The sequence below is a fragment of the Citrus clementina genome, unplaced genomic scaffold, assembly GCF_000493195.1.
Source record: "Citrus clementina cultivar Clemenules unplaced genomic scaffold, Citrus_clementina_v1.0 scaffold_3, whole genome shotgun sequence".
Taxonomy (NCBI): domain Eukaryota; kingdom Viridiplantae; phylum Streptophyta; class Magnoliopsida; order Sapindales; family Rutaceae; genus Citrus; species Citrus x clementina.
Window position 1 is genome coordinate 8,413,618 of NW_006262339.1, and position 25,081 is coordinate 8,438,698.

Sequence of the window (25,081 nt, forward strand, 5' to 3'; positions counted from 1 at the left end):
TGTTTAGATTGAAAAAATAATAATAATCTGTTTCTTCTGTCAAATGCCATAATAGCCCATAGGTAACCTTTGGACACAATTAAATCTAGAATTTGATGGAGTATTCATAATTTGATATGGGCAAAATCATTTTAAGTTTTAACCCCCATGAGTAAGTAATACATTTGCAACATCAACAAACTAAAATTATTAGACTTTTTAAGATAATAATGATATGGTGGTCAGACCTTAAAGATATGGTGGTCAGGCTGGGACATTGTTCTAGAATTTTTAATAATCTTTAACCAAACATTAATTGTTTTTTTTTCTTATCCATTTTATGCTCCAAGTCCAAGTAATCGGATAACTTCTGGGATTAAATGATTTGGCCGTGCACGTAATAGACAAAGATGGCTTATCCACTAATATGATATTAAATTATTTAAAGGTTAATAAAAAAAATTATGGTGAGGGTGAATTTTCATTTCAAATCATTCTATCTATAAAGAACTACTCCAGAAAACAAGTTGGAACTCAGTTTATCAGTTTGTATTGAACTGATCAAAACTCTATTAACATTTTAATAGCTCAGCAGTTTGCACACTCATTAAAATTAATATTTTTAACATTGTATGTCTGTGAGTATATATATATATTTCTGATTTGCACAAGATTGTAATAAACGTCTCCTTGTTGATTTAAAGTTTCAAGACACTTATCTCTAATGAAGTTTGATCACCAAAAGGTTAGCAATACCAAGAGCAGAAGAGCAGCTAACGCAGATGAGGCAATTGCTTTTGCGTGGGCAGAATTTGGCAGGTATGGATAGTCTTCGGGAAGCGGCATGCTGCATTCATCCCCATTGAAGTAGATTTTCCGAGGAAATGCCCAACCCTGCTTGTATGTAAATGTGTTCATATCCTTTTGAAGAATCAACTCCGACTGGACATTTCCCTCCGGCCCGGATTGCAATAGTATGTCGTTAAAGAATTTTATACCGTAGAACATGCCTGTGTCATCTGCACATTCGAAACGTTCAATCAAGAATCAGCCTCGGAAGCCATCATAGGAAATGGTGCATTTATGCATCATTTCAACATTCATCCCATGTGCATGGACTTACTTGTGGAGTCATAAGGGATCAGCGGCTTATAGTTGAAGCTGAAAACTTCAGTGACATTGTTGAGATTTGGATGTTGAACGACAAGCGTCCACTCTGTGTAATTAACTTGGTAGTTGAAATTAGTAATGGACATCTTTACACGCCAATACTTCTTGTAGTTGAGCTTCACATGCCAATGCACCCGGATGGGGCACATGTGTTGCGTGCAGTGTAGCAATGGTGCGACGCTTGTTGTTGTGTTCATCATTCCCACAACACTCCGAATATCTGAATCACTCCTGCATGATGCCATAGGCGAGCAAGTTCAAGTAGAAGTGGTGCTCCGTGTGCCACATATTTTGTAAGATATCTAGAGAAAATGTATGTGGAAGTGTCTACATTGGTTTAGCTTTAAAGTGAATTCAAAGATTCAGAAACAAGGCTTACTTGACACAATTGTTCTTGTTCTGGCAGCCGCAGGAGCAGCTTGGACAAGGGGTAATTGTGGAGTTGTAGAAAGATGACATTGAGACACAACAGGTTGGATTCTTAGACGCCAAAATCTGTGAGTACGTACATGTCACGTTCCATGTCACTGTAAATAGCAAACTGAAGATTAAAGAGAAGAACATAACCATTGACCAGGACAGCTAAAAATGTACAAGGCACCATAGATTAACAGTTCAATCGATCGGTTACTTCAAGAAAATGTACTCTGTTGGTGACAAATTGTTAGGTTGTCTAAAAAGTGATGAAATTTTTTTGGAAAAGTAAGCTTGTGTCTTGCAACTAAAAGAAATAGACATACAACTAGGATTCCATAGGTGAGATTATCGTGTTTCCAAACGATAATTGACAGGGCAAAAGACAATTACTGACGACTGTAACAAGAACAACACTTACTCATAGCTTGAGTTCTTCGACGCCCATCAGCCGAGATGAAAGCCGTGGGCAGCACATTTTTGGCTTGGCTGCATGTGTAGCCTCTTCCAGGACCGAGCAAAGTGAAATTCTTGGGTAGTCTCACTGTTTTATTTGAGGAACCAGAACGCCCAACGCTCAGTTGAAAGGAAGAAACTGCAGCTGAAGGGTCTTGTCCCCACGATCCCACAACGCCGCCTTTGCAACAATTGGCAATTTGTTGGTTGTAAGGGACTCCAGGGAGCAAGTCAACTACTGTGGGATTTTTCATACAACTGTGAGGGATGTTTATTTTGAACTTGGAACAGTCTCCTTGCTCTGTAGCTTGAGCTCCCACCATTGACCAGATCACTTCTTTCTTTGCCCATGTCCATCCTAGTGTCCAGCCAGGCTCCATGATGTGCCGATACATTTGGAAGTTGGTCATCGTTACCAGTGCCTGCACATTTATCATCTTAAGCTTCCATCTCTAATGACTACAATGTAACAACTGATATTTAGTGAGAGATATCCAAACATGATTATCATTTCCATATTGTCTTCTCTGTAACTATGAATGAAATAACAAGGATCCTTTTCATTGAATACTTCCCTTATTAATAAAAGAAACGAGTACATAAGATGTCAAATTCAATTCATACTAACCACATAACCATCTGGAGTCCAAGACACAACATCCCATTTGATTGTTATGTTCCCAGTCGGATCCAATGTGTCGTACGCCACTAAATTTACAACACGGAACAAGCAGGGAAGTGTTAAGTAAAGAACATAAATGAGATCAAACTTTCCAATGGAATTTCATGAATTGGAACTCACCTGCATGAGAAAAAATCATAGCGACAACAAAAGTTAACACAAAAAGACATGCATATCTTTTTGAAACCATGCTTAAAGTACACAAATGCCAGAGAAACTCTGCTAAACAAGAGGTGCAAAATGCAGATGGCTAAATTTTTTAAGTCAAATACAAGGCAGCAGAAAAGAGTTATTCAGAGGCGGCTTAACTAATGATTTTGTTAGGTAGTTCGTATCATTAGCTTGCTGTCATTTTCTCATCCATTTTATTTAGTTTTTGTGCATGTGCCAGTTCAAGCCTCTGAACAAATCCTAGTTAAGGTATGATTTAGAACAAGCAGGATATTTTAAAACTGTTTTGGCCATAAATCCCCAACAGACAAAATTCATTATGCAAAAATCCAAATGGCTATATTCGCTAGATACAGCATTTTTGTTATTGAAAGAATGATCCACCAAACAAATGAGTTGACCTACCTCTAAATAAAACAGGAATCACCTAGATACCATAATTCTATTGGAATTGATTGTTAATATCATAATTCAATTGGAATTGATTGTTAACTCCAGTTGGGACTTCGGCACAAGTAGACTTGTTACAGCAAAGAGCTGGATCTAATAGTCAACTCCAGTTGGGAATGATTATGACTTATTAACAGCTTAGACAATCACAGAATTTTTTTCAAATTTTTCAGTCAGCAATACCCAGATGGTGCATTCTAAAAAGGTTAAAAATGAATTAACTGGTTTGACGTTTTCTTCTCCCTCTATTTTTATATCTTTTTTTTAAGAGACAATACAGGTTTGACAAATTGATACAGGGATTGTTCAACCTCCGAGGTTTCTTTATTTAATGGAATTATTTTTTTATTGGATGAATCATCTGAAGCATATCGAGTCATTTTCAACTCAATCTTGGTTCTAGATGACAATCTGGCCATTTTAATCGCTGCAGAACAGACAATTGCCTGTTGATGTTACACAAATAGACACATGCAATATGTTACATGTATGTTATAAAAGCATAATATTTGTTTGGAGTCATGCAGAATTTGATATTTCTAGCTCAAGAAAATTCATCCTAGCTCTGGGTTCATTGTTCATCTCAACAGTCAAACTTCAACCATCTAATATTCACAAACATCTAATTCCATCACATTATGCCATTTAGTAGTAGCGATGTACCTATTTCGGATTTTATCATGTCAACTTGTTTTGTGATGGATAAACAGCAATTTACTATTGGTGAAGACTCAAAACAAAAACCATCAAATTTGTGGTGCTTGAGCACAAGTAGATTTTCCAGCATCCGTCGGAAAGTCACGGTGCAGACTGCTGCTGCCTTCTGAAATAAATCACTATTTACTCCCAGAAAAGCTTGGGCGGTCATATTCTTACAGTCTGTTGTTCAAAGTTCTTTTACGTGTATACATTTTCGTTTCAGAGTTCAGTAGAAATTTCTGTTCAGCATCTAATCTATCTTACATGACCGATAAAACACTTCTATTCGTTAAAATGACCCTTCCAGTTCCTATCATAAGCATCCACACTGATGTAATATTGAGAATGACGGAACTTAGATTTGCGAATTATTCTAGATAATTCCTTGTTAGAATGGAAAGAATTATCCTCCAATTTCTTTCTATGAGAAATCACCAAAATGCTAGCAATATCATAAGCAGAACAGCAGCCAGTGCAGAAGATGCAATAGGGCCAGCATCAGCAGAATTCGGAAGGGATGGATAAGAATCAGGAGGCAGCATCATGCATTCATCTCCATTGGCGTAAACTTTCGAAGGGAAAGCCCGTCCTTTCTCCAATGTGAATGTGTTCTTGTCCTTTCCAAGGATCAATTCTGACTGCAAATAACCATATGGCCCAGCTTCCATCAACAGGTCATTGTAATTCTTTATGCCATAAAACATGCCTGTATCATCTGCGTTTGAAGAAAATAAGTTAGAAGAAGCATTCTGCACTTGCAATTGTATTAATTAGTAGCACAAAAATTTAATGATCATTATGTGGACTTACTCAAGGGTTGGTAAAATTTGAGTGGTTTATAGAGAAAGCGATAAACTTTAGTGACATTTTTGAGATTTGGATGTTGAAAAACGAGAGTCCACTGTGTGAAATCCCTCTGGTTGTTGAAATTGGTTATGGTAATCTTTGCAAGCCAATGCTTCTTGTAGTTAGCCTTCACATGCCAGTGCACCCGGATCGGGCACGTGTTGTGTGCACTGCAGAAGTGGCACATTGTAACTTATTGGTGAGTCCGATCTTGCCATACTTGAAAGTTTAGGATCATTCCTGCATCATACCCAGTTTCATGGCTCATACACTTTTCCGAGAAAGAACAATTTAGAGGGTTAATACATATGGCCTGAGATTTTTCAAAATTTTGAAAACTCTCCTGCAAACATTATGAAAACTCTTCTTCCAAACATAGTTTTCAAATTTCTTTCAGTGGCTCCATTTTGATTACAGTTTTCAGAATAATACAAATTGGCAAAGCCACCACTAAGCCAGGGAAAGGAGAGAATTTGATATTGGAAACCAAATAGGCTACTTACATTACACAGCTATTTTCATTCCCACAACCACAAGAACAAGAAGGACATGGAGTGATCATAGGATTGTAAAAAGATGACAAGGAAACACAACATTTTGGGTTCTTGGATGCGAGTGTCTGTGAGTAAGTGCAAGTCACTGTCCAAGTCACTGCAGATAAGAAACAAAGATTAAAGACAAAAGATCATTGGAGAGGAACTTCAAAAAACAGAATAAATCAAATCAGATGGCCTAATCTATGTACTGTGGACCATTTATCATGTGCCATGCATGAATGCTAATTTTTCTTGGATTTACTTGGAAAATTTTTGAGTTTTTGACTCAAAATATTAACAAGCCTGCAGTTATTTAGGACGAGCTTGTGCAGTGTTACGCATGTTACGAAGAACATATGCCAATTGTTTAGCTTAAATGAGAAGCTACTTGTAAGCTGTTTGAACAAAGAATTTAAATCCCAAACACTATAATAGGTATGTATGTATATAATCATTCTCATGTGTGGGTACCCTTAATTTCTTTAATATTGACACGCATTTAAACTATGAGTTAAAAAGAGTTATTTTTGAATGAATTATAAAAGCATGCAATTTAAGAGAATTAAAAACTAACTTTCATAAATTTTATGGTTTAAAAGCATATCCGTATAAAAAAAAAAAATGAGGGTGTCCAACATTAGTGAAGGACTGTGTGTGTGTGTGTGTCTGTAAAGAACAACAGTAACTCACTCATAGCATAAGTTTTTCTTCGACCATTAGATGAGAAGAATGATGTGGGCACCATGATGGTCGCAGCACCGCATGTGTAGCCAGGTCCTGGACCAAAAATATAAAAATTCTTGGGAAGTCTCACTGTTTTATTTGAGGTACCAGAAAGTCCAACACGTAGCTGAAATGAAGAAACAGCTGAGGCAGGGTCTTGGCCCCAAGAGGCGAGTTCACCACTTTTGCAACAATGTATATAAATTGTTGATTCATCGGGACTCCAGGGAGCAAGTCCACGATCACAGGATTTCTTCTACAGCAATGGGGAATGTTATTTTTGAACTTGGAACAGTCTCCTTGATCAGTGGCTTGGGCTCCCACAATTGACCAAATCACTTCCTTTTTAGCCCACATCCACCCTAAGGTCCAACCAGGGGTCATTATGGACCGATACATTTGGATGTTATTTATTGTCACCAGTGCCTGAAAATACATGGTACAAATTTTTTAATAAATCTATCACTCTACACATTTCACATTCCTTTTCATTGACTAAGGCTGTAAACTGAACTCAGCTCTAATAATAACTAACAAGGCTACCGAGGAGAACATGAGATCATGATTAGCATTTTGAAGTTTGAACCTTTAGATTGGACCTCGGTCTATCAATTCATAAATGCATACTGATAATGACACTATCTAAACACAAGCAAGCTATAGATCAAACACTCTTACATCAGTGATTGCAATGCCAGGTTTATATAAAATCAAATCTTCATGCAGCTAGTTAGCTCAATAAACCTCCGTGATCACTAATAAATCACTCGACCAAAAAGGCCTAGCTAACTTTACCGTAGTAAGACATGCTATACTTTATCCCAAAATCATAGTGACAATGAGCTAAAGCTTTTACACACTAATTGGAAGATAAGCTTTGGTTAGCTTGTTTAAGTGCTAACATTCTGGCTTCCGAAAAAAACAGTACTAGCACTCTACAGTTATCATTATTGCTAAAGAAAAATTAAACGGATTTAAGTTAAAGCTCACCACATAGCCATCTGCGGTCCAAGACATTACATCCCATTTGATGTTAATGCTCCCATGTGGATCCAGTGAATCGTAAGCTGCTACAACTGTTAAGGAAGTAAAAATGCAAGCAATCACAAGAACTGAGTATTCAAATCTTTTAAATTCCATGCTCCAAAAATTTCACTTTTGGTGGAGCCTTCTTGCAGAAGTTACATTCTGGAGTTCGGTATTTATACAACAGAGATCCAGTAGTAGAGCTTACTAGTGCAGGCCGACTCTCTAATTTTGTTGGCATCTTCATCTCAGATTCTCCTGTCATAATCTCAACACATCCGGACATCATAACATAATAATATAACATGATGATTTTCTCACCAATCAAACCAAGAGGCATGATTGCATCTTACATACAGTAGTAATAAATAAACAGCTCTGAGTATTGACTTTTTTGCTAACCTCCTGTAAAGAAATTTCCTAGCTATTGAGAGGAAATAAATAATTCAATCATCCAAGTACTTTCGACAGTAAGAGAATCAATCTACTTTGGAATGAATTTTGAGCATTATGTCAAGCAAATCATGATGCAAAATTAGATAAACATAATTATCACCTATTTTAATTTAGAAAACCTTCAATGCAAATTCAGAATGAAACTAAGACCTTACTATTTGGATCATGATTGCATTACAGAATGGATTGAACTTTTGTTATGTTTACGTATTTGAATTTTAGTACTTGTTTTCTTAGTAGGATTGCTTTGTTCTGGTTATTTATGACTAGATTCTCAGATATATTACAATTACACAGTTGTTAAGGAGCACTTTCTCCTCTAAACCAGCCACACCAACCCCTCTTTTCTAACTTGAGAAAAATCCTATTTTAAAACAATTGTGCAGTGAAAAATGATTTATCAACTACATAATTAACTAGTCATACACAACCTCCTGTGCCTTCCCAGTTATTTAAAGACACCAACCCAAATCCCAAAAATCATATGAAGTCAAAACATTAAATTTTTTTTTTCCTGATTTAATCATATATTCCTTTCAGGTATCTCCATCCCCAGAGGGTATAGTTGTGTTTGTCCCTTTTGGTCCTTATCTCCCTCTTGAACCAAAGATAGTGGTCATCTTTCCATTTGTCGGGACAAGTATGCATTCTTGTATTTCCCAGCACATACAGCAATGACATTAACCAATGCTGAGTCAAACAATATGAATTATTAATCAATTTCTGCAAGTCAATATTGTTTATCATTTATTAAGTACCTTTCTTATGACGATTCTTAAGACCATCATGTTATGCCTCAGCATATCATTGCTTGAAGCTCTTAATCCTGCATACATTAGATGGGATGTAATCATATATCACTTCTTCATCTTGACAACAGGCAACAGAAGGCTAGCAAGTGTCCAGAAAGAAACAGAGCAGGCCTGCAATTGAGTTAGAAGTGACAATCAAGTTTGTCATATACAGATAGCTAAACTTCTGCTAAGGAATTTTGTAGGTACAAGGACATCAAGAAGTTCCACAAACCAAAAAAGAAAAAAGAAAAAAAAAGCTACAATATCTGACTATGCTAACATAATGCACGAATATTTAAAAAATAAAAAATATAAATTCACTTTTGATAGATAAGTGTGTTGCCAATTGGCAATATCAGAAGCCAATCATGACTTAATCACTATTATTGAATTAGGGAAGTGATTACAATGGTAAACAATATAATAAGATTGGAAGTGCTCAAATTAATTTGAAAGGTAAGTTTATATATGCCATTTAGTTTTCTTAGTAAAATAAGAGGTTTGAGGCTTAAATTCCACTCACATGAGTGAAGAGGGATTGAATTGCTGTTAGGTTAAATTTAAAAAGGAAAAATGGAAGGCAAGTGATACTGATGCTTAAATATTGCAGGCCTGAATTAAAGAATCCTCAATAGCAGTTGCCAAGTGAATGATAATTCTGAGAGTAACAGCTAGCAATAGCATGAATAGAAAAGGGATATGCTTCCAGAAACAATAGAAATGGGTGGCATGGGAACGAACCCACTAAAGAAACAAAAACAAAAACCCCCATCAAGATTAACAAAAATTTTTATTTGTTAATTAAAATGAAGATCAGTCCCAGCCAGCCATTTCCACTGGTTCTAAAACCCATTCTCCCATTTCAAATCATCCTAACAACTTGTACATTTGTGTACAAAAGCTTGCAAATTGGCTTTGGTTCCTTTGTGTCTCTGTGTGTGTGTGTATATGGCAGGTTTAAGAGACACAAATTAGACAAAATTTTAGACACAATATTTTTATCATTGATTAGAACAAATCAAATGAAGGGTTGAGATTAAAACTGACATGGCATATTCTAATTTTAAAAACTAACAAATTAATGGAGTAAATTTTACCATAGGATTACAATTATTTCCCTAATTATTCTCTCTCTTACTTCACGTTTTCCCTCTTTCTTATTTCAACAAACGGGATTAAGAGTTTACAATCTTAAGGCACAGATTTAAATTTATTTTTTGCTGAGCAAATCAAATAATTGACTCCTTAAACATTCTTCATAAGTTAATGGGTGCCATATGAACTAGGAATTGTAAATCCGGCTAGGATTAAAATCTATTGGAATATAACACACGAAGCTACTCCGATGTAATTGAATCTTTTGTGACTGTGTTATTGGTCTTCACCAATAACATTCTGCATTCCTCGTTTTCGCTTTCAATCTTGAAATAAGTTTTTCAAGACTTATTATTATTATTATTATTGGCAGGCCTAAGTCTGTCTGGCTCTTGATTCTAAGTTTCTAGCCAATGGTTTGATTTTGAGGCTTCAAAGTGTTGTTAAGATTGAAAATACAGAATGAGGAAAAACGTGAAGTAAGAGAGAGAAGAAAGAGGGATAATTAAATAAAATTTTTTAAAAAAAACTTTATCTCATCTTTAATTTTTAACTTTTATGAACTATAATAGGGATAATTGATTGAAATAAGGATCCCGCTACGTTATATTTAACGTAACGTATACCCACACACAGTAACAATTCCCGTGGTGAAGTCCACAATTGTTGCTGTGTGTAGCGTACGTTACGTTAAACGTAACGTAGCACCAACCTTGAAATAAAGGGGTTTTACAAATAAAAAAACTTTTTTTATTATTATTTTTTAGCATTACTTATTTCTTCAGGCATATTGTGACGGTCCATTTTAAGCAAACTTTCCGTTGGATAATCCCAGCTAAGATTAACACGTACTATTCAAGATATTTATTTCAATACATTTTTTCAAATTTAAAATTTCAACATAAACCTTTATCTTTCAATGTGGATAAATTCGATTTTGATAATGAAATTTAATTAGTAATTGGATCGTTATTAACCTGATACCCCACTTAAAATTCAATAAATACTTAGTAATACACACATAAAAATATTTATACAAATTGATATATCATAACATAATTAATTGAACAAAAATATATATAGTCTACATGATTTATTTATATTATTTTATATTTTTACTCGATCAATCGTGTCTAATACTAATTTGTATAAAAAAAAATTATATTAAAGGTTTTGGGATAGAGTAAAATATTTTTCTAAAGTTATTTGAGACAATAATTTATTTTTTAGAGTTCTTACCAAATTATTATGTAATGTTTATAAAATTTACATTGAAAGAAAAAAATATATAAAAAAAGATACAAATGTTTAAACATATAAGATGACTTGCATATTCTAAATGCCACATTATTACATATACTAATTTATCAAAACTATACCTATCTCTTTTATTAACGTCTGTATATTACATTTGACATTAATTATTAATGTAGTACATACTTATAGGTTTCTTGCACTAAGGATAATTTTAAAACAATAATTTTATAACTACACTTCTATTACATTATAACCTCTTCATAGTGATAAAATTAATTAATCCCAACATTATGACTACAGAGAAATTTTACTGTAACAAAATAAACCAAACCTTTCTCAAGCCTTTTGGTGGGTGGTAATGCAACACTTTCATTAAGTTAGGAGTAAATATATTTCCCAATATGTTATAATAAAAATCTCATTTCTTATTAATCGTAAATTTTCAAGTTATGTTTAGGTAGATCTCATGTTGATCTATAAAAATGTATAAATCTATACTCTAAACATCTCGTATAACCCAAAAATCACAAAGATAATCAACCCCATCAATTTTATTTAATAATTATGAGATTAGAAACTTGTTGCCGTTTCAAAATCCAAAATGATTAATCATCTGTCGAGCAGGACAGTGAAACTGTTTTTTTTTTTTTTTTTTTTACTGCTGGGAAATGGCATTAAAGTCAGACCTGTCGGTGACGTTACTTTCCAGTTCAACCGAAGCTGGGTTGGACGGTGACCCAACTGTGTTCTTCGAGACAGCCCCAATTAGCCAATAATATGCTTCCACGCTTACATGAAATGTCTGTACAACAAGTAATTGGGGATTACAAGTGAAACGGAATCCCGTACACTCAACCGTACGATTACTACCGTATGGATCAGCTGCTGATCCACTAGAAACTCATCATCTTTTCTCGCGTTGAGATGACGCCGCGAATATATATTTAAAAGCCTGCAGAATTTGGAGACCAAAATTTAATTCGAAGATTTTTATGGTACGTCGGCATTCGACATTTTGGGTTTCGTAAGTTTTCAAGGAAGGAAAAACAAAATAATGTGAAAAGCGTTAAGTAAACATCCTTTACTAGGATTCCCCTTAGGTGCAACAGTGGCACCGTGCCCTGATCCCCTTTACTAAGGCTTATTTATCTCTTTCATATAATTATTATGATAAATATTTCTTAATTACCATGATAGTTACTGTTTATTTCTTAATTACCATCCATTGAGTTGTTTTAGACAATGTTAAGTGTGTGTTAAACTTGTATGAAATCCTGCGAGAAATGGTGTACTAAGAAGATATAAAAACACTAAAGTAGAAGAATTAATTGTTTCTTAATTTTTAGGTTAATTACACCCGTGATTTGGCATTTTTTTTTTATAACATACGAGACTGAGGTCAAAACGGATGGTTTATGAAAGGTAATCAAAGCTAACAATAAAGGTTAATAATCAATTCAAAAATTCAGCCCTCTCAATCAATACACAAACATTAATTTTATATATAATAAAAAATAAACCCAAATCCTTAGATTAGGATTCTTTAAAGATCTTATGTTATACGTCATACAATAATAATAATATATGAATATAATTCAACTTTTTTTTTTTTGGCATTAATCACCTATTAAGATTCCACTAATAACTCACAAGTGCCATTGTTATTGAGAATTGAATGCTTGATTCATACAACAGATTCCACTAGTAACTTATTAATCACGACCTTTTACATAACTTTCGATCTGGGTTCATGTCTCTTGTTCATAAAAAAAAATAAAAATTAAAAATCATCATAATTTGCCGTCGTAATTCAATTACCGGCTAACAAAAAGAAAAAAAAGTGGTCAAATTTACTCCGCGGTCAAGAACTAAAGAAGATCATGCTTTTATTTGACCATTGGCATCATCGGGTAAGAGAACAATCATCACAATGTGAATTACTGAGACGCCGACGGGTTGCCGTTGGAGTCATTGATTCTTTGACTGTGGTAACACCGTCCGATCCACGTAAGACGGTCAGAGGTTGACTTCCGTATCCGGACGTGCCACGTGTAAACGTAAAAGACATGGGTCCGATGTGAAATGATGCAGCGTACGTGCATGGGAACAACTCCCTTTCTGATGTATACATATGTATTTTGAAATCTACGAATACACAGAACACGCTCAAGTCCAAAAGAGCAAATCAGCAAATGCAAAGCCACCGGCGACTTTGATGGAGTCGCCTCCAACTGGTTGGAGCTTTCAGACAAGTACCCTTTTCACACGCCCCCGGCTCCAACCTTCCACGTATCTACTTCAATTGGTGGCATCACCTTTTTTTTTTTTTTTTTCTTCTAAAAACAAGAAAATATTACGATTGACATTGCACATAAAATGAATAATTTTTTTTTATTAAATTTAGTTCTAGTTGCATCATTTTTAAAAAAAATTCTATTTTTACAAACACAACATAATGATTTTGAATTTCAAAATTATGACATTGCGAATGAAAGAAAATGCTCTATGATTTGAAAATAAAGTTATCAAATGTAATCATTGGGTCACTACAATCTTAACTTTTATATTGGACACTCCTAGAATGCTAAAATGGTCATCAGTCATTACATTGTATCATGCTATCATTGTAGATTACTCATATTTCAAATGTACACTATTTTAATTTAACATCATTGTACAAAGTGAAAAAGGGCCACGTTGCAAACAATAGTATACATACTACCCAAAATACATCTTTAATTACAATTAAAATTTATTGAAAATAATTAATTACTCTTTAGCCGTGCTCTAACATGTTATGTCCAATTATTTTTCCGTTCCAAGGAAAAAAAAAAAAAGCCACGTGGCAAACTCAAACCCGACACAACATGACACCACCATGATCTTTCCATATTATAAAAACAACAGAAGCCAAGCTGTTTCCTACCAAAACCCCGCCACTCTCGCACGTGCCACCACGTCTTCTCACACGTTACCGTTTTACAGGAGAAATATTCAACTATAAATTCCCCACACCATCCCTCTTCTTTTTCAAGTCCAGCACTCGTCTACGGTCTATCGCTCCTCTCCTCCTGTTCTTCTTCTTACACAAATCAAAGTCTCTCATTTTTCTTTTTCCTTCTTTCTTTCTTTTTTCTGAAACAAAATGGCGGCGGCAGCAACGACAACAAGGCCGGCTGTGCCGCTGCTGAAAGACGAGCTGGACATCGTGATCCCCACGATCCGAAACTTGGACTTCTTGGAGCAGTGGAGGCCGTTTTTTCAGGCCTATCATTTGATCATCGTTCAGGATGGTGACCCTTCGAAGACCATCAAAGTCCCTGAGGGATTTGACTACGAGCTCTATAATCGTAACGATATTAACCGGATTCTGGGTCCCAAGGCTTCTTGCATATCCTTCAAGGACTCTGCCTGCAGGTGCTTTGGCTACATGGTGTCCAAGAAGAAGTATGTTTACACCATTGATGACGATTGCTTTGTAAGTTTTCTTCCAATTATTTTGCTTTTTCATCATTGATGAGTTTGGACGTGGGTTTTGGGTTTTTATTCGATAAAGTTTAGATCTTTGTTAAATTGAAGTTTTTTTGGATCTTGGCTTTTGGATCTGTGGAGCTTTTTGCTGTTGGTTAAATTGGAAGCAGTAAACAATTATTTCCCTTTTTTTTTTTGAAAAAAAATTGATTTGATTTGATTTGATGGGTGGGACATGTATAAATTCTTATTGCTATTTGGATCTGGGATTGTTGCTCGACAATAATTTTAGCTTAACTGTGTCTTTAAAATCGATCCACTTTTTCTGCATTGTTGCTTGTTGCATGCTTTGTTCTGCGTTGAATTGCACACAACACACGGCATTTTTTTTTCTTTAAAAGAAATTATCTTGTAGCTTAAAAGTTGTTCTGAGTTTTGTCTAGAGGAGAATCATATCTAAGCTCTTTTGCAAGTCATTTTCAGTAAGCATTGTGAGCCTAGATCTGGCATGGGTCTTAATTTAACAAAATTTAACTCAATTCATGATCTAAATTGTGAAATTTGAAAGTCTTGATTGGCTCTTTAAATAAATTTTAAATTAAGTATGCAGATGTCTGTTTTTTTGGCAGACTGTTGATTTAGTATGCTTTGATTTTAATCTGTGCCATGCGTGAGGCTTAGCATTTTGGTGTCTGCCGTTCATGTTTCACTTTCAAATTTCAGTGGTTCTCATTCAATGTTGCATTAATTTTATAAGCAGCTTTCCTGCTTAAATGTTTGCATATTCTCGGATACATTTACGAAAGACACTCCTTGTTCTTACCTTGTTTGCGTTAACTTAAGATTTTTACCACGACATGCTTTTGAGAGTGCGCAATTGCACATGGATCTTGGATCTTAAGTTTTTGAGTATTATTTGATTTGCAGGTTGCTAAAGACCCATCTGGCAAAGAAATTAATGCACTGGAGCAGCACATAAGGAACCTGCTGAGTCCATCCACCCCATTTTTCTTTAACACTCTGTACGACCCATACCGTGATGGAGCTGACTTCGTTCGCGGATATCCGTTCAGTCTTCGTGAGGGTGTCCCCACTGCTGTTTCTCATGGCCTCTGGCTCAACATCCCAGATTATGATGCTCCCACCCAGCTTGTCAAGCCTCTTGAGAGGAACACTAGGTAGATGGTATTTTTAATGCTCCAGGAATCTCATTACTTCAATGCTTTTATGTTTCTATTTAAATTCAATGTTCATATCTTATTCTTGTATATGTCAGGTTTGTGGATGCAATTATGACAATACCAAAGGGAACCCTCTTCCCCATGTGTGGTATGAATCTGGGATTCAACCGTGAATTGATCGGTCCTGCAATGTACTTCGGACTCATGGGTGATGGCCAGCCAATTGGACGCTATGATGACATGTGGGCTGGTTGGTGCTCCAAGGTATCCCCAGCTCTTTTCATCGCTATTTTTTGTGATTTGAAGTACATAATTCCTCCTAAACCAGTGGTAGCTGTTGATATATAAGGTCTAGCTGGTCAGAATGATGTGCACTAATGGTCTTTCTCATTGACATGTAGGTTATTTGTGATCACTTGGGATTGGGTGTGAAGACAGGGTTGCCTTACATCTGGCACAGCAAAGCTAGCAACCCGTTTGTGAATCTCAAGAAGGAATACAAAGGAATCTACTGGCAGGAAGAGCTGATCCCATTCTTCCAATCTGCCACACTTCCAAAGGAATGCACCACCGTGCAGAAGTGCTACATTGAACTGGCCAAGCAAGTTAAGGCAAAACTTGGTAAGGTTGATGAATACTTCATCAAGCTGGCCGACGCAATGGTCACATGGATCGAAGCATGGGATGAACTGAACCCACCATCTGGAGCAAAATCCACAGAGTTGCCTAACGGTGCTGCTGCTACAAAATAGATTACTTGATCAACATTTATCATCCCTTTTGATAGTCATAGACACAGTTCACAGCCATTTGTTCGAGCTTCTGCTTCGGGGCTTGGAATATTTATTTTGCAGATCGGAGGGGTATAATTTTATTTATTACAATGTTATTGAGTTTAGAACAATAAGCAAGCGTCGAGTTTATGTATTGACTAGGTTGAGTGTTAGCTTGTTTCATTGGACGTTGATCGAGATTATTATGATTATTATTGTTTTCGGAAATCTTTCCTTTCCTGTGGCTACTCTTAAATGTTTTGGGCGTTGAATGACTCGTCTCATAGAACTAAAAAGGCCATAAATAGTATAACCCTTGACTCATGAGTCAATTCAAATAAGAAGTTTCGTTGCATGTTGCAAAAGCACAACATAATAATTTTAACTCTTAAGGTCAAATTATTGTCAAGATTTGATGGTTAATGTTTCGCTGTGAAAAATATGATAAGCCACAGTACTCTGCAAATGCCGAAGATGCCCAGCTGTTTTCTTTGTATTCATGTGCACGTCCCACTAGCCTCTAAAACTCGAAAACTTCCAGCGAAGCAAAAGATCCCACAGACAGGACCTATGGCTCTAAATGAGGACATTTTAATTTATACAAACAATGAAACAAAAGTTTTGGGTCTGGCCGTAGCCGGCAGCGTAAAGTAACATTATTTCGCTCGTTCTGCTTGGTGATTCGCGTGATCACTTTCGCGCGCTTAAACAAACAAAACAATTTGCATTATAGAGAGAGATGATTTGATGAGTATTAGGGTCCATGCAACTAAACACGTGGTAGAATTTTATGATTTTTTATAAATAATGTTTAAGCTGTGAAACCATAAAATAAGTATTATCGCTTACTAGATTTTTTTTTTTTTTTAATATATAGACAAATATGAAATTTCTATACTTGTCTACTACATTATTGATATTGAATGGATGGGTCACCGCCACAAGGTGAGTACAATCGCGCACTATATTACTTTTTCTATATAGAGAAATGTAAAATTTATAAATTTACCTGCAACATTATTGATATTGAATAGGTGGATCACTACTCACCAGGAAATTAAGAGGTAAAAACATATAAAATGAATCTTGACAATCATTGTCGAATTGAAGGCACCACTACCCAAATAAATGTAGGCCATGCCTCCCGTTGATGTGTCCCGATCTCACAAACATGTCAGGCTGGGCATATTTCCCCATTGCTAGCTTTTATTACTTTAAGACGTGAACAGCATAAAAAAGTAAATGAAAACGAAAAAAAAACACGCCGTTGCCGGGGATCGAACCCGGGTCACCCGCGTGACAGGCGGGAATACTCACCACTATACTACAACGACCTTATTGATAATATGGCTGTCAAATAAATATTTATTCAAATAAATAGAGTTCGCTACTCATTTGCTAAACAGAGTTAACACACAGAAAGCTCAAAAGACTTCGAGATAAAGGAAAACCGTGATATTGTGGTAATGAATTTGAGTTTTGGCTACTGTAAGCAGGAATCATTCATCAAAGTATACACTAAAAAGTTGAATTTGTAAACAAGTGAATATGTTTTTGACAACATTATTGAGAAAGGAAAATACTTGAAAAGGATTAGGCCTCAAGGACTTGCAACTACCGTTGAACACCAAAGTACAAGAAACGTGGAGTCAGCAGTGGTAATTATTAACTCTAAGAAGAAAAGAAAATGACTTTCTTGATTGCCGTGGGGTGGGCGGGGATCTGAACTTTCGATCTTCCGTAGGTGTGCTTGCTTCCTTGTGTGCTTTGGGCACCTGTTGCAGAGCAAGCAAATTGAGTGGCTGTTTCTCCCCAGTGAAAGTTCTGTATGCATCATTGCCAATAACTACTAGTTTATTTATATGCCTGCCATATAATGAGAAAACGTTCAAATAAACTATCTATTTTTTTTATTGTTTTGACGAAGGAACTTCTTGAAATTTTGCCCTGTCTGCAGAACATTTTTAAGTGATTCGGAGGCAGCAGAAAGAATCATTTTCATCTTTAACTTGCATGAACTGATTCTGATGCTCCACTCGTTGAAGCTGTGATGACAGTTTAAGCAAGTCAATTGTGGCCCCATCTTCACATGAAAGGCGATCCTTGGAACTCATGAAATCTGACCCTCGGTAGAATCGATTGCTGACATCAAAGTTGGCAGCATCACTGCTATCAGACATCAGAATGGAACCTAAGTTGCTTCCTTCAAAAGAATTGTTCCCTGACAAAGAGAATTTATTTGACGCCTGACTTGTCGAAGCCTGTGAGCTGACTCCAATGAGCTTTTCGGAGACTTGACTTATATTGTAATGGGCACCGCCGCTGCCTCCAATGACCAGAGGACGAGCCACAGGAATCCCTGACAAAGGGCTTGGGGAGTTCTGGGATTTAGATGACAGAAGAGGGTGAGCATAGCCAGATTCTGAGATCCTTGATAATCCTTGTATGGTTGATGGTGTATCAAAAATTGAGAATTCTTCGCTTCCCAACGAGATGTCCCGGAACAAAGGACTTGAAACAGATTTTGGCCCTCCAAGGTCTTGCGGATATCTGGCGCTAGTTGCACTGAAAATGCTTTCTGTCGCTGCCTTAACTTCATTGCCATGAAACGGAGGAACCACTTTCTGGAAATCATATTGAGGGAAAAAGGATTTAGGATGCAGATTCCCTTTCGAAATCGAAGTGGCTGACACAACATTATAATCATTCATGTCTTCCACTTTTACACATTTGCACCAATCATTTGTTCTACATTTCTCCGGATAAAAAATTCCCCCAGGGAGTTTATCTGGGCAAATGAATGATGACATTGGTAATGTGGTCCCCTGAAATTTGCAACCTGCAAAAGCTGCATTACGTGAAAAGCAGTCATAAAGACAATTCAAATAATTCTTGACTGGAGACTTGTAAAACAATTTTTTGGTTAAAATTGTTGTTTGAAGGGATAACGACTGGGTATATTCGCAGATTTGATATTGATACTCAAATAACTTTGTCCTTCCATGTCACTTTGGATATTTTAAATACTTCAAGAAAGTGCTAGATAGATTAACCATAGAAGTTTCAAGCACAAACAAGATCAATCATGAATAGGAGCAATTCATGTCTCAGAGATGATGGAAACGGAAAACCAAATTGGATGCCCAAAGCATCATCTCAGGTTTTCTCCTCTGATCGGAGGCTAAAAAATTTCTAGTTCAAAGGCAGCTCCAAAGGGTAAGAGAATTTTCTACTATTTCTTTCCTAATGTCTAGCTTGGCTATTGATCTCCAAGGAGCAATCAACCAACGAATAGTACCGACAGTAGATTCATTGATTGGTTGTTTCCATCGAATTAGGCACATACAGACATCACACATGGGAGACATAGGATGCTGAATAAAAATTTATACCTTCATGTGACCGAAGTAGCTTTGCTGTCCTTCCAGGGTGAACACCAACTTGAGGCTTTCTTCGACGCTCGTTATGGCCTGCTAGGCGTTTACGACAGCTGCGCTTACCATCATCAAATTCATCCAGGAAATGAAACCTGAATAGCCAAACAAACAGCTATGAAGATCCATGTACTAGCTAGTACTAAGCCAAGGTCAATCATAAATAAGGCTAAAATTTTTACCAGAAGTGAAGCTCAAATGAGGCTAATGTTTAAAGATAGCAAATTATTCCAGTTTGGAAATTCCCTCTGCAATAGTATAAGGTCTACACTGATCTTATGAAGAAAAATGATTCAAAGAAGAAAACCTGATTTTGCACCACTAAATGAAAAAGGATAAAACTTGACACGTGCATGAATTTCTTGAAGAACCTGACACTCCATTCAATCGACTAGATTGCATAAGGGAAATAAAAGCTTAAAAAATTATTACAGGAGTACAGAAGACTTCATAAAATAGAACTAACCGACTGCATTGCTGACAAAATCTCTGCTCAATTTCATTGACAATGACTTTGGCCGCCTTTGAGTGAGCCTCACAAACTTTATGCCTCTTGTGGTAGTCTTTTGAGGAGCTCAGGTCCTTGTTGCAACCATAAACTTGGCAATAGGCAGTATGAGAACTTATTCCTGACAACCTCACCCTCTTTGGAGCTGCAGAAGACTTGGAGGAAGAAAATTTTGGGGTTCCATGAGAGAACTTAGAAGTGTGAGAATCTCTTTGATCAACAAACCTTCCAAGATTCAGATCAATTAGGGACGAATCGAGGGTGCTATTTGAGTCCACCACAGAGCTTGATCGCTTTGAAGTGGACTCATCTTCCCCAAAAGACGTAGTTGGGGTAGGCATATTCGGATTCATGAAATGATTTTTACTACTTAAAACATCCTTAATTGGATTATCTTTTGTTAACCGTTTTCCTACCACTTCTTGAAAACCAAATTCCCCAAAACTTTGGTTCCCAGGAGCTTCTCTATGCGACACTAACATGTTATGGCATGAAGTGTTCAATTCCCAACCCATCAAATAACCTTTACTTCGGGAAGAAGAATCAGCAGGTGAAATTCTATCATTTGCTACAGCCCCTTTTCCTTCAGAACCATAGCTCCAAGGCTCCATTACACATGCAAGTTTCACTTAAATCTTATTTAAGGTAAAAAAAAAAACTTCAAATGAGGTCAAAACAACTTAAATTATTAACATTTTAGAATCTCCCCAAGCAACAAACCTACAAAACCCCCACCTCAGAACAAGAGGGAAAGATAACAAACTTTTCTTCTTTGAAGCCTCAAATTCATGAGAAGTCAATTCCTGACATATGAAATATATCATTAAAAAAAAAGGGAATAAAAAATTCATTAGAATTAACCCCCAAAAGAAACATAAAAGGAAAAATATGCTACAACTCAATCGAGAATTATAATATGCAAGAAACAAGTAGAGCAGTTCACGCTAGAAGCACATAATATAGCGGAAAGTAAAGAAAAAACAGTTAAAAGTACTCAAGACCAAAAGTAGAAAGAGGAGTTACTTGAGCAGTGATACACAGAGAGTGAGTGAAGCAGTGGTGCAATGAATGATATGTTTATTGTGTGATGCAGACACAGCCCACTTTAAAAGAAGCTTAGGTGTCCCAAACTCCATGGAAGGAAAGTAGCTTAACTTGTGGTTGCTATTTTAAGAGAGAGAGAGAGAGAGAGAGAGAGGAAATGAAGCTTGGTCTTGAAACAAGTGTTCCAACTTCTTTTTCCTTTTGTTTAGAAAGTTGGAATAAACTATTTATTGAGACAATTTTGCTTTTGAACTCTGTTGAATTTTGACTTTAATACCACAAGTATTTCAATTAATGTAACGTGCGTGATGCATTTAGAACGTATTATAAAATATTGTGTATCAAGTTATTACTTTATTATTTTACTGGGGTAATTTATTCTGCGAGGGTGACAATTTTATTACGTCAGTTAGATTTAGAATATTGCAAAAATAAAGTCTTTTAATGGGTAAAGAATAAAAAGATTTTGTTTGCTTTTCTTGTGCATGCATGGCTTGCCCAACAAGATTTATGTTGCTTTATCTTTATCATAAGATAAGCCAACCTTTCTACAAGAAAAATTAATTTGTAAAAATGAAAATCTTATATATCATTTTAATTTTAATACTTTACAAGAAGTACTTTTATCAATTTTCTCACCTCACCAGGTATAGGGTCCTACAGACCTCTAGTGAAAGCAGAAACTAGATTCAAATACAAATGCGATATATTTATTTCATGTTTTACATAGAAAATTGTTTTTTTTTTTTTTGTCATTGTCATCCTCTCTTTCTCTTTTTATATATTTAGTAGTTTTTCAATCAGTGATCACTGACTTTAATCAAGTCAGAAATTAGTTAAAAGATAAAATAAATACAGACTCCGATGCACTATATTTTGTCATGTAGTGTATTAAAATTTAAATTTTTTTATCTTTTAGCTGATCCCTGACTTTAATAAAGTCATGGATCGCTGATCGGAAAACTACTATATATATATATATATATATATATATATATAGTCAGAGTATCTTCATTTAAAAAAAATAATTCCATTAAATATCAGATAAAACAAATCTCAAAGATAACACTATAGGTGTGGTTGGGAATCCACCCAAAAGATAGAACTAATGCCAAATCGGTTTGTACAAGATAAGTTTACATAAAAGTTTGTGGCTGTCTCGTCACTATTTTACTAATGCATCTGCTGTTGTGTTACAAACCCTTAAAATATGTCAAACCTGAAATTTGTGCTTTGGAGAAAGTAAGGGTACGTTTGGTATAGTTTTTCAAATGATGTTTTTGAATTTGCTTTATAGAATAAGAATGATTAGTTTTTGGTGAATTTGAAAATTTGTTTGGTTGATTGTTTTAAAATAGTATATGAAAATGAAAAAAATAAAAATGTGTTTGGTTGTTTGTCTGAAAATTTGGTGACAATAAAAAAAATAATAAAATAATTTAATGAAATCTTTTTCAATATCTAAATATTTTAAATGGTCTTTTATTATTATTATTATTATTATTATTATTATTATTAATTTTAACAAACAACATAAACAACGAAAATAGTTTTAAAAGGGTATAATTTATAATATAGATTTTAGATCATTTAAAGCATTAGTTAATTATATTGTTGGATGATTTATCCACATAAATTATAGATAATATATAATTATAGTAATTTTATATTCGTTAAAACACTAATTACTATTATTAGGAAAGAACTAAAATAATATTGGTGCACTGTTTTTTAAAATTTATTAGCATATTATAAAAAAAAGTTAAATTATAACATAAATAAATAATATAATATTAACAAAGTAAGTGGATTGTGGGACCCGTGCACTATTATTCACAAATAAAGCATTAAAGTTTTATCGTGAGTGGGCCCCAGAAAAAACAAAAATCAGAAAACGTTAAAAGGTTGTTTTTCAGTTTCCTTTGTTAAAGTGAAAAACAAGATGGTTTCATTTTCTTTGGAAAATAGAAACCGGTATTATTTAATCCTAACCAAAAGCATTTTCTTATTTTGTGTTTTTATAAAATGAAAAATGACAGATGTAAAATGGTACCAAACGCACCCTAAGTTCTTCGCTTCAGAAATGAGTCAAAACAACTCAGTGCGAGTACTAAGTCGATCGGACACAAATTGAATTAAAAGTAAAAATATCAGTAATAAATAAAAAATATAATTTTTAGCATATTAAAGTTTTTATTTTTTTATATTTTAATAACATTCTCACTTTGATGTTCTCTCTAGAAAAAAAAAACTTTATATATAAATATTCGCCCTTGGCTTGAGTTAAAAAAAATTATAATTATGCAAAATAAATAAATAAATAAATAAACAATAATAGAGCGAGAGCGATGCACAACTAGTCTCAGTGAAGTGTCAACACACTGGAATACAATCACAACGAAGTCAATAATGTTGGGATCAAGAAGACAGGCCCCACTTTCTTATTTATCTATTTATTTTTAAATTTTGTGGTCCCCGTCTTTTTTAATTCACAACAAGCAACCCACCTCCACTTATGTAACTGGCGCGTGTAATTCACGCCCAATCATTTTCATTGGTGTTGGCTTGTCAAGCAAAGGCTGTGTTCAGTGTGTTGCCCCGGCCTCCCCGGGTGTCCACGTCTAATTTAATCCAATCAAATAATTGATTCTATTAAAAATAATTTAATTTTTACCGAATTGAATTTTTTTATTCGATTGTAAAATTAAAAAAAATAATATTACAGGATTAGGTTATAAATCATTGTGTTCAAATCTAATACAAACAAATCCAACCAACTAATTTTAATTTTAACTTTTTAAAAAATCTACATGTCACTTTCACATTTAAACTTGTTAAAAAGATAAAATCTATTTTTTCTTTAAAAAAATATAAATACTAATTCTGTATAACTATAGATATTCAATAATAATAATACGCGGTACAAATTACAAGTCACAATTAACGTTTGCTTTCAATATTTAAATTTCAGTGTTTCTTTTTCTACTATATGATAATAAAATACATGAATCATAAAACATTAAAGGAGTTTTATTTTAATTGTTAGTAATTAGAACTCTAAGAGCAATTGACCATTTTTATTTATAAATTTTTAATTTTAATTGAATTAACCGGATTGATTGGATCAGATTAAATTCCATTTGACTTTTTGTGAATTTAGATATATTGGATTTCAAGCAAGTGAATGGATCAAATCACCTCCAAAGTATAAAATCCAATATATGATGAAAGAGACTTTGATTTGAAACAATAAGTACCCCAATTGATATAGATGAAAGGTTTTCAAACAATCTAATTCAACTACTAAAAAAGGTAGGTGATAAACATTTGATTTAGACTTTTTCCACTTCCCATCTTTTGAAGAAGAAAAAGTTGTTAGGGAGTATTTGTTGCTTGCAATAATAACGTTATTGTATTAGAGCATGTTAAATTTAGGATATTATCCTTTTATATTAAATTATTATTATGGGTTAAGTCTCATTCTTAATTTTCTCGGCTCCATTTAGACATTTTGGCAGAATTTATGATTAAAAGAAAAAATAAATAAATCAACGGACATTTGATTGGTTCAAAATCAAAATAAGGTAAATATAACATCTTTTGGGAAACAAAATCGACGCAGTGATAAAAACTTTTTAAATAAAAAAAAGCATGTATATCTTTAACTCTTTTTTTCTTACTTTTTTGGTCATCCATGTAAAATAAAAATTAAGTTCTTGTTTAGTCCATATAGTTGGACTTAAGTGCCTGTTTCGCCTACTATTTAAAAAAAAATACCTCAAGACACCCTTACTATTAAATATGTATACTCCTACCTTTACTTTTTTTTTTGTTTTATAATAATACCCTTCAACAATTTCCTTGCCTTCTTGAGGATATTAACGAAAAGAAAAAATATTAATTTATTAAATTAACC

General features: G+C 34.6%; 3 protein-coding genes, 1 non-coding gene and 1 pseudogene across 5 annotated transcripts; 1 reads left to right on the forward strand and 4 right to left on the reverse strand.

Moving 5' to 3' along the window:
- Positions 1-714: 714 nt before the first annotated feature.
- LOC18050338 (COBRA-like protein 4) lies at positions 715-2,838 on the reverse strand. Its single transcript, XM_024189211.1, has 6 exons — positions 2,822-2,838; positions 2,648-2,727; positions 1,985-2,441; positions 1,529-1,676; positions 1,103-1,380; positions 715-998 (listed from the first exon to the last, which is right to left on the reverse strand). Exons 3-6 carry the CDS (start codon positions 2,427-2,429, stop codon positions 715-717), a joined length of 1,155 nt encoding a protein of 384 aa, XP_024044979.1. The 5' UTR covers positions 2,430-2,441; positions 2,648-2,727; positions 2,822-2,838.
- A 1,614-nt stretch (positions 2,839-4,452) lies between these two features.
- On the reverse strand, positions 4,453-7,245 carry LOC112100276 (annotated as a pseudogene).
- A 6,524-nt stretch (positions 7,246-13,769) lies between these two features.
- On the forward strand, positions 13,770-16,489 carry LOC18050339 (UDP-arabinopyranose mutase 3). The gene is made up of 4 exons (XM_006440738.2): positions 13,770-14,232; positions 15,153-15,403; positions 15,502-15,670; positions 15,808-16,489. The coding sequence occupies exons 1-4, from the start codon at positions 13,900-13,902 to the stop codon at positions 16,156-16,158; spliced, it is 1,104 nt and encodes a 367-aa protein (XP_006440801.1). The 5' UTR covers positions 13,770-13,899; the 3' UTR covers positions 16,159-16,489.
- A 952-nt stretch (positions 16,490-17,441) lies between these two features.
- Positions 17,442-17,513, reverse strand: TRNAD-GUC. Its single transcript has one exon. It is a non-coding gene; the product is annotated as a tRNA-Asp (tRNA).
- A 157-nt stretch (positions 17,514-17,670) lies between these two features.
- On the reverse strand, positions 17,671-21,228 carry LOC18050340 (squamosa promoter-binding-like protein 12). Of its 2 annotated transcripts, none has more exons than XM_024187944.1 (4): positions 21,145-21,228; positions 20,080-20,924; positions 19,572-19,708; positions 17,671-19,018 (listed from the first exon to the last, which is right to left on the reverse strand). In XM_024187944.1, the coding sequence occupies exons 2-4, from the start codon at positions 20,730-20,732 to the stop codon at positions 18,144-18,146; spliced, it is 1,665 nt and encodes a 554-aa protein (XP_024043712.1). In that variant the 5' UTR covers positions 20,733-20,924; positions 21,145-21,228; the 3' UTR covers positions 17,671-18,143. The 2 variants fall into 2 exon arrangements, with proteins under 2 accessions (XP_024043712.1, XP_006440802.1); XM_006440739.2 differs by having other exon boundaries at positions 17,671-19,027.
- Positions 21,229-25,081: the final 3,853 nt, after the last annotated feature.

What these genes read in the sequence shown, in the direction of transcription:
- LOC18050338 (XM_024189211.1), bottom strand. Translation starts at nt 2,429, where the DNA reads ATGACCAACTTCCAAATGTATCGGCACATCATGGAGCCTGGCTGGACA. An exon ending in TCGAAGAACTCAAGCTATGA is followed by an intron (nt 1,677 to 1,984) that starts GTAAGTGTTGTT and finishes TGCTATTTACAG; the next exon opens with TGACATGGAACGTGACATGT. An exon ending in AACAAGAACAATTGTGTCAA is followed by an intron (nt 1,381 to 1,528) that starts GTAAGCCTTGTT and finishes GGCATCATGCAG; the next exon opens with GAGTGATTCAGATATTCGGA.
- LOC18050339 (XM_006440738.2), top strand. Translation starts at nt 13,900, where the DNA reads ATGGCGGCGGCAGCAACGACAACAAGGCCGGCTGTGCCGCTGCTGAAA. An exon ending in CCTCTTGAGAGGAACACTAG is followed by an intron (nt 15,404 to 15,501) that starts GTAGATGGTATT and finishes TGTATATGTCAG; the next exon opens with GTTTGTGGATGCAATTATGA. An exon ending in GGGCTGGTTGGTGCTCCAAG is followed by an intron (nt 15,671 to 15,807) that starts GTATCCCCAGCT and finishes ATTGACATGTAG; the next exon opens with GTTATTTGTGATCACTTGGG.
- LOC18050340 (XM_006440739.2), bottom strand. Translation starts at nt 20,732, where the DNA reads ATGGAGCCTTGGAGCTATGGTTCTGAAGGAAAAGGGGCTGTAGCAAAT. An exon ending in TTTTGTCAGCAATGCAGTCG is followed by an intron (nt 19,709 to 20,079) that starts GTTAGTTCTATT and finishes TTGGCTATTCAG; the next exon opens with GTTTCATTTCCTGGATGAAT. An exon ending in GCTACTTCGGTCACATGAAG is followed by an intron (nt 19,028 to 19,571) that starts GTATAAATTTTT and finishes CACGTAATGCAG; the next exon opens with CTTTTGCAGGTTGCAAATTT.